At 35.2% G+C, this 14,981-nt stretch overlaps 1 protein-coding gene across 2 annotated transcripts in view; it reads right to left on the reverse strand.

Annotated features, from left to right (window-relative positions):
* Positions 1-14,981, reverse strand: part of SCEL (sciellin) — an 80,869-nt gene that overhangs the window by 9,265 nt on the left and 56,623 nt on the right. For both annotated transcript variants that reach the window (XM_071549687.1, XM_071549679.1), the window contains exons 12-15: positions 5,511-5,570; positions 3,836-3,892; positions 2,783-2,842; positions 1,181-1,270 (exon numbers count right to left, since the gene is read on the reverse strand). In XM_071549687.1, coding sequence (XP_071405788.1) covers positions 1,181-1,270; positions 2,783-2,842; positions 3,836-3,892; positions 5,511-5,570 — 267 coding nt within the window. The remainder of the gene's footprint in view (positions 1-1,180; positions 1,271-2,782; positions 2,843-3,835; positions 3,893-5,510; positions 5,571-14,981) is intronic.

Consider the following 14,981-nt stretch of genomic DNA (forward strand, 5'->3'; position numbering starts at 1 on the left):
CAAAATGCTAATTATATTTTCTATTGGATATTCATTTTTAGTCTTGTATTGTATGCTGTTTTGCTTTGCCTTTATCCTCAGCCAATTTATGGGTTTGTCCTTTGAGGCCACGCAAAAGTTTCAGAATACATAAATTTTAACTCTTCTCCAACCTTCTACAGCAAACATAAGAAAATGAGAGATTAGAGATCCTGTGCCCATTTATATCCACACCAAGGCTCAGGTGTTCATAATGTTAAGGACAGGGAGATTGCCCATAAAGTACCAGACTGTGGCTGCTATTTTTCCTGTCAGTAAGAGTCAGCAGAAGATTTCTCATCTCCCTGCCAAGTCATGGGCCTTAACTCAGGTAGTTCACAACTACTATACAGCAATACAACTTACATATAGGGTTATGTCTTTAAACACTCCTGCCTACATTAATACTTAATTAATCCATATAGATGGGTGGATTAGTATTGTAGAGAGGTTTTCCTAATCTGAAAAGGTCTTTCAATCAAGAAGTTTTTGTTGCTGTTGTTGTCATCATATTTCTTGAAAATGCATTTTAACCATGAAGAACAAGGTATAATTTCCTTTGTTTCAATTATTTCCTGTTACTAACAGACCTGGTATATAGCTAGCTCTATTAAATATCCCTACATCCCCTTTTTTCACTCAGATTTGCAGTATGTGTGCTTGCAGAAGTAGAATCCAGCTAGAGCACGAGTATTGCAAGAGAAATGGCTTTTAAAATGGCTTGTTCCTGGTCAAAAAGTCAGAAACTCCTGTCACAGTTTCACAGATTGGATTGGTGTTACATGGGTACAGATTAATCCCATATAGTTTTAGGAACTTAATAGAGTCCTTGAGTAAAGTGCGTAATTTTTTCAGCCTCATAAAGAAATAAGTTCATAAGAAATAAGAGCCTTTCCTCTATTGAATCATGTTTCAGCTACATCTCTGGAGCTACAACAGTATATGTCTTGTGCTTCCCACTCTGTGCACCTGAGCTGTGATTTGTGGGCTTCTGTGCATGGGATCCTGGAAGCAGATTTGGAAGAGAGCTGGTATGATTCTAGAGACCAATGTGAGGTTTCTAAGCATCCCTGAAATGTCTTGCATAAAAATGTGTTTTCTTAATTTTTTTCAAGAAATGTCATTTTAGATGTTACAGTGCTCAATTCATTGTCCACAGTACCTGGTCTTTCTTTTGCTGTCACTAGAATAGTTTGTTTCTGGAAGACTATTTGGAGCCCTTGGAGGATTCTCATATGCCTTCTCAGTTACCCTAAGAAAAAAGAAACCATGCAACAGGAAAAGAAACACTTTTTAGAAATAATTTTGAGCTACACATCTTTAATTTACATTTACGGCCATAAATGCAGAAGATTGAGCTTGAAAAAGTAGGTAAAGAAATTTCTCTTTTGTTGCTTGTGAAAAATAATGTAATTACTGGCCTATAATTTTAAGTCCTTCAGTTTATGCTGATATATTCAGATATATTCATATCAGAAACTTCATCTAACTTTAATTGAATTCATTTCCTCGAAGTGCCCACTGAGGTTTTCAACTGTGCAACAATATCTCAGTGGTGGATGGCATTCCACATTTTCTTGTCAGCATTTTGTAATGTATTCTTAGGCTTGCTATATTTTGGTCCTAAATTTTCCTTTGGTTTTTTTTTCTTTTTTTGGATATACAACAGTTATGTATGTTTTTTCTTAGAAATGGCCAGCTCAACAGATATGTGGACTCACTTCAAAAAGCAGGATTGTGATTCAAGCAAAAGACACCTTGTCTCTGTGGTTTTCCCTGCCACAAACATGACAGTCAAACAATCATTAAAATAAAACTTGTCATACAAATTACAGAATTTAAAGAATAAGTGCTAATAACATTTTTGTTGACTTTACAAAGCAGCTCAGACAAAGGCTGCTCGTGTTTGGTTCTGCCAAAGGTTCTGAAACAACTTGATGATTGCAAGCCTTAACTCTGGATGTTTGGGCTGCAGTTTGCTTTATTTCAATGAGTATCTTATTTCAGTGAGCATGCCAAGGGCTAAAGCTCTGCTGAACGACCCTTGTTCAGTGCTGTCATGTTTTATATGCGTAGCATGCGGCATGAAGCAGCGCCGTCTATTGTGCTCAACTCCTAACTGGGCACACCTCCTTTCAGAACTGAAAGAGAAACATTCACCATAGATACTCAGTATATGCTTCTCTGGTCAGATTGTCAAGTGGAACTGCTAGGATAAAAATATTTTCTAATAAAAAATAACAAAACTGTCTATGTATACAGGTAGCTAAGCTCTTCTTTTTCACTCAGATATACACTAAATGAAAGACTCAAAAAGATACCATCAGAATGGTAGTTAAAAACATAATAATAACTTCACTTTAATTGACTGAAATGGATCCTAGCTTTTGCAAATAGTGAAACCTAGTAGCAGTGAAACTTTTATAATAGGAATGCATTTACTTGTATTTGTTTGAGATTCTAGCAGCTGAATTCACAAAACACCTAGATAAGCACAAAAATACTTATGAGGCTCTTATCACCAGTCATTTTCATTCTCTACAAGAGGTTATAGGTTTGAGTCATTGCTTATTATCAAAATACCTGCAGCTTTCTTGTTACATTTGGTCAATAAGGAACATCTTGGAAATAATACAGAGATCTCACTCATAATGGGAAAATTTTGCTTGCTTGTATTAGGAATTCAGATTTTCTGATACCACAATAAACAGCTACAACTGTTTAGCTCTTCAAATTCTAGAGAGAACTATGAATTGAGTCTCACCGCTTTTTACTTTGGTCATCAGAAGACTTTACTTCAGTGTTATCACCAAGATCCTCATCTCTGAAAGTGAGAGAGACCTCAGAATTAATAGAAGTATTTTATTTAATCTAAACGTATTAAACGGGCTGAATTTTGTTGAAAGAAGAAAAAATTTTATGTATTTCACAGGGAAGATTCCTGACTATATGAAGTAATTATCTGTTCAGGCTTCAATATTTTTCAGTTTCTTTCTAGTGTGACACCACAAAAAAATTACAAACAACTTAAAAATGCCAAGTTCATTATAGTATTGTAGGATAATTCAGGCTGGAATTCAGGGATCTCAAGGGCTCTCTAGTCCAATCTTCTGCTCAGAGCAGGGACTCTAAGGTCAGACCAGTTTGCTCAAGTCTTATCTAGTGGGTCTTGAAAGCCTCCCAGAAGAGAGGTGGCGCAACCTCTCCAGGCAACATGCTCCACTGGTGAACAGTCCTCCATATACCCAGTCAGAATCTCTCGTTTCAATTTATGGCCCTTGTGTCAAATTGTGTTCCCATGCTACATGTGAAGGTCCTGCCTACACCTGCTAAACTGATTGTGGCTTTATCATTTTAACTTCATAACAGAATTTCATTCAGTACAGGAGTCCATGAACTATGGAAATGGCTGCCAAAATATATTACTTGTTTTATTATTATATGTAGACCGAATTTCTCTTACAAGTGCTGTTATCTAGGGTTGTATGCAATTTCTAGGTCCATATGGCCACATTTATACCAGTAATTCATTAATCAATGACTGTGAAAAAGCTGATTTCAAAGAATAAATTTCATGCATTAACATGTCATATATATAATTGTATAATTTTAAGTTGATATTGTATATTAAATGCCCTGTAAGTAAACAAAAACATGACCCATTGGCAAATTGTTTAAGATTATTAAAAGGTCACCCAGGTTCTCATTTGTAAACAAATAAAAATCTAATGATTTTACAGAACAGATATTAATACTAATATCCAGTCAAACATAAACATTTCATAAGTATATAAATGAAAGATTATGACAGGCTTGCCTCTTATTTTTCTGATCAGCAGTATTTATTTCAGTAAAAACCTGAAGGTCTTTTCCTCTGAAACAACAAACAAATACAACTGTTAAAATATTCTCCCTGTCTAGAAAGGGCTAAAGTGTAATAAAAGAAAGAAATATATTTATGCACACCTTTAAAAGGAAAAAAGTAAATTGTTAGTTACATTTCTATTCGAAATTTGCAAACATTTATGCTCTTGAACATAATAAGAAAATATATTTACAATTTTCCCCATCGAGGTAAAGTTCTGTAGAATTAAATAAAAAATATTATCTAATATATCCAAGAAAATAAAAAGGCTTTGTTTAACCAGATCAATGCCATATTTTAAGATTGTTGTTTGCCAGTGAAGACAGTGAAATAGAAACATGAAATTCCAAAGAATTTAGAATTAATTTACAGGGTCCAAGCAGCTTAATCCATGTTTGCATCATTAATTTGCCAAAATAACTTTTTATTTAAAATAAGAAACTTGTATTTCTTAAGACAACACATAAAAATATGGCCAAATTTCCACATACTTTGCTTCTGGAATGACAAGAAATTTTCTCTGTGTGTCCTCATGGGGAACAATTAATGCATTGATTATGTCTGTATTTACACTAAAAATGTAAGCATCAAAAGACTCACATAGTTTACATATAAGGAAACAGTTTTTAAAAAATTCATAAATACAATTAAACTAGAGGCAAGTTTTCCCTCTTTATTCTTTACTATTTTAAAATGGTTCTGTGAATTAGAGGATGAAATTACTTACAATAAGCACTCTTAACTACTGCAAAAAACCCCATGATTTCCTTTAGGTAAATAGGGAGCAAAACAAAAGGCCAAGTTAGCTGCATGAAACTTGTAACTCAGTTCCTTCAATTAATGATGGACTTATTAATCTTAAAAATTCAGATACTCCTACAATTGAGTAGTAGTCTTGTACTCTATCCTATAAATTCTCTGTGAATTAAAATCTAAAATAAAAAAGGTACTCAACTTACAGGTTAGTGCTAAATGTACATATGAATGTGTATGTGTTCATATATGTAAGATGCTTGTCTACTGTAAAATAGATGATCACAGGTTGACAAAATTTATATGTTACTGTTTAGAACATAGTTCTTGAAATTTATCAGTAGAATATCAGTGTTAGGTGCAACAAATATTACATAGCTCTTACTAGCATGGTACCCTGCCAGTTCCTCCCCTTCCATATGTTCAAGGGCTGCTTGTAGACCTCAAGAAACTTGGACTGAAACACATGGAACTGACATGCTGTTCAAAAAAGTAAGTTCAAACTGCTCTCTGTGGATCACTGCCCTTGCTGACTGAAATGCTTTGTTACACTTATTGGGGCAACATTTATCATCTGTGAGTTCTACAATATTTTGTTTACTGCCCCTTCTCTAAACATATCAAAATATTTCATTAATAGTTTAATTGCAGAAGTATATAGAGCATGTATGGATGTTACTGTAGATATTACTTGGTTAGCTGACAGCATACATGCCAGTGAATTTGTCTGTAATTTTATATTCATCATTATGTATAAGGAATGCTACTTATTAAACATTTTACAGATTTGAACATTACCTTTCCTGGCATTCTCATAGTTGCAAATTACTCACTGCCTTAGGAAAGTAGAGCATGAGAAACTTTGAAGACTTACTCCTTGTCACTTGTGGAAGAACTTGGGTTCACTTTGCTGAGGTTGTCAAGGTCTTGGTTCCTTAAGAGATAGAACAAAACCCAGATCAAATCACAATCAGTATAATGAGCTGTCAATTAGTAAAATTAAATAATAAGTTAAAAATACTATAATTGGCACATCCTTTATGAAGGAAAAAATTGAACTGATTAAAAGTTCAAAACATACATGATTTTAGTCCTTCAAAGATAATCATAGACACAGCCATATGCTCACCATATGCAAATAAGCACACACTCTTCCTGTGATAATCAAAAAGTCCATTTGTCTGTTTGGTAGTTTGTCTAGACTAGCTCCTTCCAAAGTAAACTCTCCCTTCTCACAAGGAATTTCATGTTAAAAGTGAGGGAGGGATGGTGAGATCTGGTTAAATTCACTGATTCTTGAACTTCCAAACAAGACATAGGATATATTTATTGTTATTATTATTACTTGATGTAAGGGGAAAAAAATTGTTCCTTGAATTAGGTCTTGTTAGTTAATTAGTTTCCTTTTTCCAATATACTAACATTAAACATATATATTAATGTAATGTAAGTATTAAAAATAGAAATGGTAATTAATGTATTTTATACTCTTTGAATGGCACTTTTAGTAGTATCAAGTCAAAACATGGAGTATTGTTTTGACTACCTTTATTACCCTTCAAAGGATTGCGCTGGTGGTAACATTTTATAAAACACTTTATGTCTGTGACAATGTGTTTTCAAAATGCAAACTTCTTTACTGAAAATTTTCCAGCAGCTTTACCTATAAAGTTACCATCTGGTTACCTTAAGTCCCTAAAAATAATTGGCAAATTTACTCCTCAAAGAAAGCAATAGTAAAATAGTGATGCCTTTGACGATATGACAGCATAGGACCTGTTCTATAACCTGGCAGTCAACAATGTTCCATATGTCTGTTTACTGACTTTTCAATCTGACCTGATCTGTCACGAAACAGTATCTCAGTGAAAGATAAGGACAGACTTTTCAGTTGTGGGATTCCCTTTGATGAGATTATCAAGATCCCCGTTCGTTTAGGAATGAAAGAAAAATAGTCCAGTGCAAGAAGAGCTACTGTCCTTAACTACAATTCTAAACCAGTCATTAGTAAATGATATATTTTTGGAAAATGTCTTATCCCAGACTTCACACTTTCAGACTATTTCTTCAGAAGCTGGAGCCCTGCAGTTAGCTGAAAATATCCTTTCCTTTCCTGGATGGCAAATTGCTTCCTCAGTACATGGAGGTAGCAACACTAGTTTAGTAAGTGTAAATAAGGGCTCAGGTAGTCCCTTTAACTTATATTTTTGCAAATTTTATTTAAAAAAAACACAAACAAATGGAAAAAAACCCAAAACACATCCAGCTGTGCACGTATCTGGCAGGAGTAATATATGTGTTATCATTTTTGTCTCTTGCATCCTCCATTCTCTTTATGTTCCTAGACATATCTTAAACATGAATTCAAGTCTTCTCTAAAGCCTACTGAAGCTGTGCAATTGCAGCTACCTCAGTTCTGATCTGTACATGCTATGCAACCTGCACATACTTATTGGCCTTAGTGTCGTCTATTCACCCAAACCGCAGAAAGCAGGAGATTTGGGACTCCTGTTCATTCTGGCTGAAATCATGGGATTACATGCAGTTTACTCAGCATGGTTATCAGTAGCCTTTCTGCTTACTTCTGCTGACTTTCACAGCGTGGAGCAATTCAAAAGCTGTGACAGTAGCAAAGCTGTGCCCTGCAGGCCACTGTCTGTATGCCCCTGTGTCTGATTTTCAAAGGCATATAAACATTTGCAGAACCAAATTCCAATGTGTTTTAATGAGATTTAAGTCAGTAACACAGATATGTTTGAAATTTTTGCTCACAGTGCAGGTATAAAATATTCTACTAGCTTTTTTACAATTTTCAATGTAATATTTTTTGGTAATTCCTGGGGGCTCTTCTTTCAGGATTAGATAAATTATTTAAAGAAATCTTCCTATAAATATAGTCCAATGCAATGCAGAGACAATATGCTCCCACAACAAGGCCCAAATACTAGAATTTTCTGTGTTAATCTTTGTAAGAAATGTTAAAATATCTTAGTGTTTTTGAATCAAATACAATGCAATTGAATGAACAATGCTATAAAAATTTATTTTAGAACACCGGGAAGTTATATCACCTATATACTTGTTCTTGTAGGTAACAGTTTTCTGTCAAAAGTGAAGGAAGAAACTCCCTTAAGTTCAGCAGAAAATATTCTGGCTCTAAAACATGCTCTTTTTAAGTTCACATGTATTTTAACACTCTACCCACGTAACTTCAGACTTGCTTTACCTTAAATTGCTCTGTTCACTTTGCACAGAGTTTTCAAAAAACCAGAATTAGGAGGTATCTAAAATAGTTCAACCTTGACCCACTGCCTATTTGGATATAATGAGGGGAAAAAATTACAAACTTCCAATAATTTAAGACTTACTTCTTCAGAAATGGGTGTACTGGCCTATATTAATCCTTGGTGCAACACAGAGGGGAGATAAGTTAGTTCCCTGCTGTAGTCTTTAAATCATCATGACTTTGCAGCCAGCAGCATTTTTTACTTCCTCATACTTTATTTTCTGTGCTTTGGGTTTCCCAGTACACTGACTGGCTTGCAAGAAAGATTTCACTTATCATCCAAAGGGACAGTAACAAAAGTAATAGAAGTCTAGGCTACATGTGCACTCCTTGTCAACTACAGCCTGATTTATAGAACTCTAACTCTGAAGAGTCCTAATAAGTGAACAAAAACAGTTGCAGCTGCAGATTACAGCACCGAAATAGGTGCAGACTGACCTGTTCACTACACTTCATGGTTCCTATAGATCAAAACTTCTGTAAAACAGAACCCTTACAAGATATTAATTTATTACACTGGTAACACTTCTTGAACTTTTGCCTCATGGAACATCCTGACATGACTGCAGCAAGTAATCAGGACTGACATCTTTCAAGTTCCTTGCCTTGAGGTGGCTGACTAGTGTAAAGGAGAGGTCACAGGATATTCAGCTGCAGGTTACTTGTTCAAGCACAGTTCAGGCTATTAGCAACTAAAGTTTGAAAGCTGTTATTTATAAAAGGATAAAGTGTAAAGTAGGCAAGCTACAGGATATGATGCATAACTCATAATTTATCTGCCTATGTTCAGGGCATACTTTTGCTCACTTATTTAATCTCTGCTAGCAAAGCTATGTTTACCTTAGCATTAGCACACAGTGGTCACCAGTGTTGATATCAGCACTTAGTCCAGCCTCACATCAAAAATTAGAGTGAATATGTCTAAACAGAATTTCAGCTTAGGTTTTGGTTGAGAGTTGTTACCTTGTTAAAAGTCAGCAATGCATTTTATCCCTTTTTTAATACTTCTAAAAGAGATGACAAGCATTACAGGGAAAGAGACTAACCTATATTCATATATTAAAAAAGCTTCTGGAATATCAGAGTATTAGATGCAATGCAAAGCTGTCATGGAGAAGGATTTCCAGTTGCAAGTGTAACTTTCACTTGGAAAAATTAAACTATTTTGGTGGCCAAGATTGGCTGAATTGAATTCATACTGCTTACATTTGTCAACAATTTTTTTAAATATAGATGGTGATGGAAAACAGCAGCATAAAACTTCTATAGAAAGCAGTTTAGACAAACTGTGGAAATATATTTCTGATATGGTGGGTGACTTGTAATAGATGTTGACATTTTTCATAGGTCATTCCAAAGGATGCCACCTCCAAGCACAGTATTTTTTGAGACAGCCATTACATCCCTGTGAACATTCTGCCTAGGGTGAGTATTTTTGAAATGTACCAGAAGGAGGTCAGAGAGCCAGCCAGGAGAACAGATAGTTTACTTGCAAATTCAGTAAATGAAATATTTTATTAAAGACTCATGACATGACTGGAAGTTTTTGGGAGCACCTAACTCAGGATCATTAATATATGTTTTCTTATGCTGCGTAAAAATACTTGTGACAGCAGTACAGAGGATTTTGTATCACATTTTGTACCAAAGGATCTAAAGTGTTGAAACAATTAATGAATTTATTCTAAAATAAAAATATTAAGGCTTGGATTAAGACCTAGGTGTGCTTGTTATTATTGCTGAAGTATGGAAGACATTTCTATTGCTTCATTTACTTTTCTGTTTTTAAGTGAGCACCTTTAGAAAAAAAGTCTATTCTGCCTTTAAAATCACTTTGCAGAAAAATACTTAAAATAGCACTGTGAATCCAAAAGAAAGCCCTGCTCTACAGGACAGAGAAATCTGTGTGCAACTGGACCACTGTGGGCCTCATGCTATAAACTTAGTAACCATGATTTTTCTGCTGCTGTCTGCTATTTTGCCTCTAGCTGCTCGTGTAAAATAGGATTAGAAATCTGACAATTAATGAAGAGAGCCCAACAGAGTAAGAGGCGACCAAAGAACTTAGTAAAATAGGCTTTAAAAAAAGCTGTCAAGACAAGCTGCATGCAAAATTTGTGGCTTAGTTTAACCAGGGACTCTTATTCTGCCATGTCTTGGACTCCTTTGCCTCTCAGTTACAAACAGAAAGGGAAATTATGTAAGGCTTGTGTGACAAGCTCTGCAGCAATTAACTAAATTTCAACAGCTTAATATCTCTGACCCTGTATCAATATCAGCAAATGTCTCTTCATTTAGAGAAAAATTGTCTTTTGCATTACCTCATTCCATGAATGTTAGATATCTGATGTCTTCTTTGATTTAACATTCAAGGCATCTATGGACAATTTCAGTAAGTAACTTTTAAAAATATAAAATGAATCTATTATGTAATCATAAAGTATGAATTTTTTCCCCCCACTTTATGCACTGTATCAGAAAGTTAGAGAAATTGAGTTGTCTACATTTTGCTTTCATTTTCAGTGTGCATTTGATTACTAACTCAGTTCACTTGAGATAAAGATCTAATACTTTTCAGTCCTTCTGCTCTGTGAGCTATGCTTGTGGATCTCACTTACTTCAGTGGATAATAGTTCTGAAATTCTGGTTTAGCTGGTGAAAAGTCAGATCACCATCAAAAAAAAAAGCACAAATGAATCCCATCCACACATTCAACCACAGCTCTTAGTTCTTGTTGGTTTTTTGGTTGTTTTTTAATTTAATCTTGGAAACATTCCAGTAACATTTCAAATGGCACGGAAGCAGGAAACATGTGAATCATGCCTACAAAAGAGCTTCTGTGATGTCATTAGTTGTTTAGTGAAAGCAATGAAAGTCTTTCTGATGTTTGTATTTGCAAATTCTGAGGTCAATGAAGAAAACAGTCAATAAAAATACATTTTAACAGTTTGATCACATTTTTTCTGACTGTCCTTAATGCTGAGGTGAAATAGAAGTTGATCCTGGACATATGTACTAAAGGGAGCGAGAAACTAAATTTTAAACAGACCACAGCCATGCTCTTGAACCTCAAGGATCATGCAGGAGAGTATATACCCACAACTATCCAGGCATTCAGTGAATGCTTTTTTAACCTGTAAAAGTCTTGCTGAGCTCCTGTCTAGTTCCAAATGTTCCCTAATTCTTGAAGGCATTTTTGTCTAGTTACCTCGAATTTCATCATCCCTCTTTGCTGATACACCAACAGTTGACATAATACCCAAGTGCCAATATTGTAGGTGTCGTTTTATGGACTTGAAAACTGAAGGACCATGCATATGTACTGTCTTTACCTAGTGGGACACTTCCTGTCAGACCCCAGGATGCTCAGTGAGGTTTCAAGTCTAGTCACTCTGTCATCATCAACATAATTGTGAGCAATAGAGAGGCAGGTATCAAAGGATACTATTAATTAGTATTAAAGGAGCCATGCACAGTGTTTTTAATAGATCTCCATCTGTCTTCTGATTAAAAGCACAGAATTATAAAAACTACTGAGATGAATCCCTACTAGATGATATTGCAAGATATATATAGTATTTTAAAATGTGATACCAAACAAGTTGCATATGTTGTCCTTCCTTTGGGGATCTCTCCCAGCTGACCAACAAAGTATTCCAATCAACAGTTTCTTCTGACATGATGAACATGCAAAGAACACACTAACCAAGTCTGGCTAAAACCATAAGGGTATTTCTGACTAAGTCATGTCATCCCAGAAGACAAAACCAACAAATTTCCAAGTTGACTTTCCAACTCTGAATTAAAAGAGTTGATCTAGAATATATTAAATATGTCAGGCATCTTACTGGGTAAAATTTAACATCATGGGCACAGCTGAATTTTGATCTGCTGTTATGGCTATGTTACTGCCCCTGTATCAGGTTTTTGTCATGTCTAACTGAGAATGAATAAAGGAGTTATATGAGAAAAGGTTGGCATTTTTTCTGAAACAGGGTGCATTTCCTTCCACATCACTATGCTTACTAATCAGTGCCAGGAGCCCTCACTCAGACCTTTCATCAATAACAGCTGAGGATCAGAGAACAGAAGAGGTTTGCAGTCAACTGTGAAAGCCAGTTTAAACTGTGCCAAAACCAGTGTAATGCTTCGCCCAGAGGATTTTGGAGTTAAATACAGAGGAAGAAGCTATTGATCAGAAAGTTTTGTAGGAGGTAGACTGGGAAAGATCACTGAAAAAGGACAACTTATTCTGTTTAGCTTGAACACTAACTTTTCAGTTAGGAATAATGGGCTTGGGTCTATTCACATAAGCTGTGCAACTGTGAGTTGTTTGTATCAACATGCAGAAAAGCTGCAAACCAGCATTCCAGTGAGTGCTAAATCTGTCAGAATTGAGAAACAGAAGGTGCCTGTCACTTGGAAGTGCCTTCTGCAGAAATGCAAAAATGTATCATGAAAAATGACTGTATTGATTTGTACTGTCAAAAACAATTTAGAAAGTGTAAAGCCACTTCCCTGGAAAGAAATGATTGTCATTGTAGCCAAAGCAAGCTACTGAACTGTGGGTGTGCCTATATGACTTCTGTTTTACTATCCTTGCTTTCAACATTTTTTGAGGCTCACAGGTGTCCATCAGAACATTTTAGAGGTCTCCAGAAGGTCTAACTAAAAAGTGAAAGCAAATAAAAAGACATCCTGAAGGAAAGGTCACACAGAAATGACAGGTATGGGAGCCATGTCTTCAACTTTTGGTCAGTCTAAACTTCAGTCTAAACTAAGATAATTCCTTAGGATATTTCTAGTGGCTCTTTGGAATTGTCTATCTCATAGACTCATAGAATGGTTTGGGGTGGAACAGACCTGAAAAATCCTCCAGTTCCAACCCCCCTGCCATGTGCAGGGACACCTTCTACTAGACCAAGTTGCTCAGAGCCCCACTCAACCTGGTCTTGAGCACTTTTAGTGATGGCAACCTGTCTTTCTCCCTAAAGCAAATTTCTCTTTTTCATACAATGGGAACACATAATTGGCCAATGCCTCAAAATGCACCTACATGTTGTCTTAGTTTTCTGCTCTATGCAGCTCTAAAACATTAAAAGTTTTATCAAGAAGTATTCATTTAGGAGACCTGACGTGATGGTTTTAATTCCATTGGTTTAGAAAATTACAAGTTGATAACAATCTACTCATTTTTTAAAAGTAATTTGAAAAGAAGTTCTGTTTCTTATTTTTTTTCACTTTTCAAAGTTCCAAGATGTTGCTGGACACAGAAATGTTACAAGAGTTAGTTTAAGCACAAGTAAATAATGTGATATTCTTTCATATTCTGTGATAATTAAAACTGGCAATCCATCATTGGTCAAATAGGAATATCATTAAAAAGGAGCAAAATACAGACAGATTTACAGTGTTGTCTATATTTTCTGCTATCTGACAAGAGTAATGATATTAAATTACCCTGTACAGTATAAGAAAACCCTATACATGAGCAAGATTATGGAATTCTCTTAATTACGTCAGAAAAAAAGTATTTTAGTTCCTTGTTTCTGTTCCCTAGAAATTGTCTCTCTCACCCACATACATACAAATTCACAGCTGAAACATTTTCTTCAACCTAAATGCTATAGATGACTTACCAAAAAGATATGGTTTTGTAAAAGTTTCTGCAATATGCCCTGTGTCCCTGCAGACTAGCAGTCATTTGCTGGTAGCAGACAATCTTACTACAGATGCTTTACAAACTGAGTGAGATCTCTCTCTAATATTTAACCACTGTTACTATCACCTCATCACTTCTGGAATTTATGAACTCTTGGAAATATGTCTTTTGATTATTGTGCATCTTTTACTGGTAATATCTTTGTTAATGCTCTGATAAATGCGGCCCACAGTGCCAAATACTATTACTTTTTGTATCAGAGTGTGTGTGTGTGTGTGTGTGTGTATGTAAGGAAGCAGTGTATTTGAATACAAGTGAACCCCATTGTACTAGCATTTTATAGAAAAACACATCCTTGCACCCTAATTGTAATCATTAATGAAAGTGACTAAAGCACTATTAAACACTCTCAAGATATTTGAAGTAGTTTGCCAAGATTTTCTACTGAACGTGGGTCTTTTAAAATGCAGGGTTTTAAACACCTGCAGTTAATGGTTGCTACAATTATATAGTGGAAAAATGCAGAGTGAGAATCTTGGATCTTCCTGGAAGTGGAAATAAAATGCAAAACGAACCACATAAGCAACAAATAAAAGGCCCACTGAAGAAATCAGAAAAATGTCTCTGTAGCCAGTGTAGTGCTCATCTGCTGCCGCATTTTTACGATACCAATAGACCTGATTTGACCAATTGTGCTCTGAAAAATGCACAATTATTATACAGTAGTTATCTTTACTTTTTCTGGGTCCTAGCCTACTTATGCTGTTTAGGGTATCTATAAATGCCCTGACTAGTCATGACCTGCCTATTCTGTTCTGTTGATCATAACCAAGTGTGGAGGTCCGTATGTCCATGTCTCTAGATATGAGATAATTATATACATTATCATATACTCTGTGTTTTAAAATGGATGCCACATCTAACTGTTGTCCAAGAAAATAACACAAATTTGCTTTTTACATTAACAGAACCAATATTAGGCCTTACATGGGGCACTACACAATGACACAATTTTAGCCCAAAGAGATAGTATCTGGCATCCCTTCCAGGTAAATCCCTTCTGAAAGACTTTCCTTGTATCACTGACCAGTTTGATAGGAAGCCAATTGCCATTTTCCACTTATGTAATACTGATATTAATTCATTATTCTGTTAACATCCCTATTAGAATTCTGAGCAAAAGATAAATAATCAAGCATGACTTAAAAATCTTTCCATTCTAAGTAAAGATATAGGAAGCTAAAGGATGTAAGTTAAAAACATTATTCTAATAAAAAATGATGTTTCTATATATACTCTTCATGTAACTGTTTACTTTCTTTGTGTGACACAACCATTTTTGCTAAAACTGTACTATTTATATGACATCTTTAATAGAAAAAAGGCACTTCTGCTGA

This window comes from Pithys albifrons, chromosome 1 (genome assembly GCF_047495875.1).
Source record: "Pithys albifrons albifrons isolate INPA30051 chromosome 1, PitAlb_v1, whole genome shotgun sequence".
NCBI classification, from domain to species: Eukaryota; Metazoa; Chordata; class Aves; order Passeriformes; family Thamnophilidae; genus Pithys; species Pithys albifrons.